Below are 2,223 nucleotides of genomic sequence, written 5' to 3' on the forward strand. Positions count from 1 at the left end.
GGACTACATACAAAATAAAATTAGAGTAGTACATATAGAGTCTTCTATAAAAATCTTTAAAAAGACTTATATTTAAGAATAGTTGGTATTAAAAACAATTTTAGAAACAAATATTTGGTTTGAGAAGGCTGTGGAGGGACCATGAGCACTCACTACGCCCGTAACGCCACCAAACCATGCCATTCTGCCAACCGGGGCCCAACCTATAGGGCAGAGCAGAGTAGAACCGGTCTCGTCCCAGCTCCACGCCTCCACCCTTTGCACCTCCCCTGCTTTTGCTTATATAACGACCGGCCGTGCGATCGATCCACCCCCATCCACGGCTTCTTCCTCCCTCGGGCGTTCCATCCCGTTCCCGAATCTCACTTCGCACTTTTTGAAAAGAAAACACCCCCCATCTCCGCCTCTCCTCCAGCTGCAACACGCCCGCCGCCGCGCGTAGGTTGATCCATCGGCTCCATTCCGCCCGCGGCGCTGCTGCGAGCTAGCGGCAGCAGGATGGTGGTCGGTTTCCGCCGCACGATCTCGTTCCCCGCGCCCAAGTCCGCGCCGGCGGCGGCCTCGGGGTCCAGCGGGAAGTCCGCGGCCGGCGCCGGCTACCGCGTCCGCTCGGCGAGCCTGCCCTGCCGCTTCCACCCTCTGGTGCTCCAGCTCGACGAGGACGTCGCCACCCTGCGCGATCTGGCGGGGGGTCTAGGTCTGGCGTCGGCGCGCTCCATCGCGGAGGCCGCGCAGCAGCTGGGCCGGGTGCTGGTGTCGCTCTCCGAGCTGCTCCACCACCCGCAGGCCCAGGAGCCGCTGCGGCGGCTCGGCCGCTCGCCCTTCGCGGAGCGGCTGCTCGACGACTTCCTCCGCCTGGCCGACGCGCACGGCAGCTTCCGCGACGTGCTCGTCGCGCTCACCGCGCTCCAGGCCGAGGCGCGCGCGGCGCTGCGGCGCGAGGACCCGGCGCGCCTCGCGTCCGCCGCGCGCGGGCTTCGCCGCTCCGGCCGCGACCTCCCGCGGATCGCCTCCTCCGCCCGCGCCGTGGCCGGCAAGGCGCCGCCTCCCGCGCCCGCCGGCCTCCCGTCGGACGCGGCCGCTCTCGCCGCCGCCATCGTGGACGCGGCCGCCGCCGTCGCGTCTGCGTCGGCCGCGGTCTTCTCCGGCGTGTCCTCGCTGTCCATCGCCGCCGCCACGGCCCGCGTCGACGTCGTCAGCGCGCCGTGCTGGATGCCCTCTCCCGCAAGGTTCGCCTCCTCGTCAGCCACGCCAAGAAGCAGCCACCACGTCGTCACCACCAAGCCCTCGTCCATGCGCATATGGTGGGTCGCCGACCTGATGCGCTGGATGTCGCGTGCGAAGCGCCGGTCGGCGAACAAGCAGCACGCCGACGACGACGGCTCGTCCGCCAAGCAGCCCCAGCCCGACGCGGCCGTGGTCGAGTTAGACCCTGAGGAGGAGGACCGGAAGGCGGCATTTGAGCGCATGGACAACCTCGGACGGTGCATCGCGGACGTGGAGAACAGCGGCGAGAGCGTCTTCCGGGCCCTCGTCAACACCAGAGTCTCCCTGCTCAACATTCTCAGCCCAGGCTTCTGAAGAAGAAGAAGAACCCCCAGCCGCTGGAGCCATCAAGATTTCTTCTTATGTGACATTTGTACATAGAAATGGGGAGTTTTGAGATGACAATGGTGCCTCCTCTGCCTGTGTTTAGGTTAGCACTGTTATTACTGGTAGACCAAGAATTGCAGCCCAAGTGAAAGAGATCTCCGTTTTGTGTTGCAAACTCTGCTGCATCTCCCTTTCAAAAACATCTTCAGAAACGACCGTTTGGCAATTGGCAACGCAGGCCGCAGCCTGAATGAACCGCCTGCGGGAGTTCAAGACCAGACACGCGCGCGCTTTTGGCTGGGACGTTGGTTTGGTTGGGATGGGGGGGTCACGTGGATGGAATCATATGAGATCGGGATGGCGATCTTGGGCGTGCTTTCTCCAGCACGATTCGATCGTAGGGCGCTCGACGCTGGCGCCAATCACGGCAATCGAATGATCTGAACGCCGTCGTGGCTATGGCAGTGGTTCTCTTCTGATCTTCTCCCCCCGTTCTGGCCGTTTTCCTTTCCCGCTTAGATAATCTATGCGGAGCCTCAGGTTTGAAGTCCAATGCTGTCCTGGGGCAGCGAGGCAGGCCGCCAGGGTTCGTGGCTGGCAACAGCAAGGAGATGGCATCCCAAAATAAGA

General features: G+C 63.0%; 1 protein-coding gene across 1 annotated transcript; it reads left to right on the plus strand.

Annotated features, from left to right (window-relative positions):
* The first annotated feature begins 298 nt into the window (after positions 1-298).
* On the plus strand, positions 299-1,768 carry LOC123401974. Its single transcript, XM_045095839.1, has one exon. It carries the CDS (start codon positions 499-501, stop codon positions 1,579-1,581), a length of 1,083 nt encoding a protein of 360 aa, XP_044951774.1. The 5' UTR covers positions 299-498; the 3' UTR covers positions 1,582-1,768.
* The last annotated feature ends 455 nt before the right edge of the window (positions 1,769-2,223 follow it).

The sequence above is a fragment of the Hordeum vulgare genome, chromosome 6H (assembly GCF_904849725.1).
Source record: "Hordeum vulgare subsp. vulgare chromosome 6H, MorexV3_pseudomolecules_assembly, whole genome shotgun sequence".
NCBI classification, from domain to species: Eukaryota; Viridiplantae; Streptophyta; class Magnoliopsida; order Poales; family Poaceae; genus Hordeum; species Hordeum vulgare.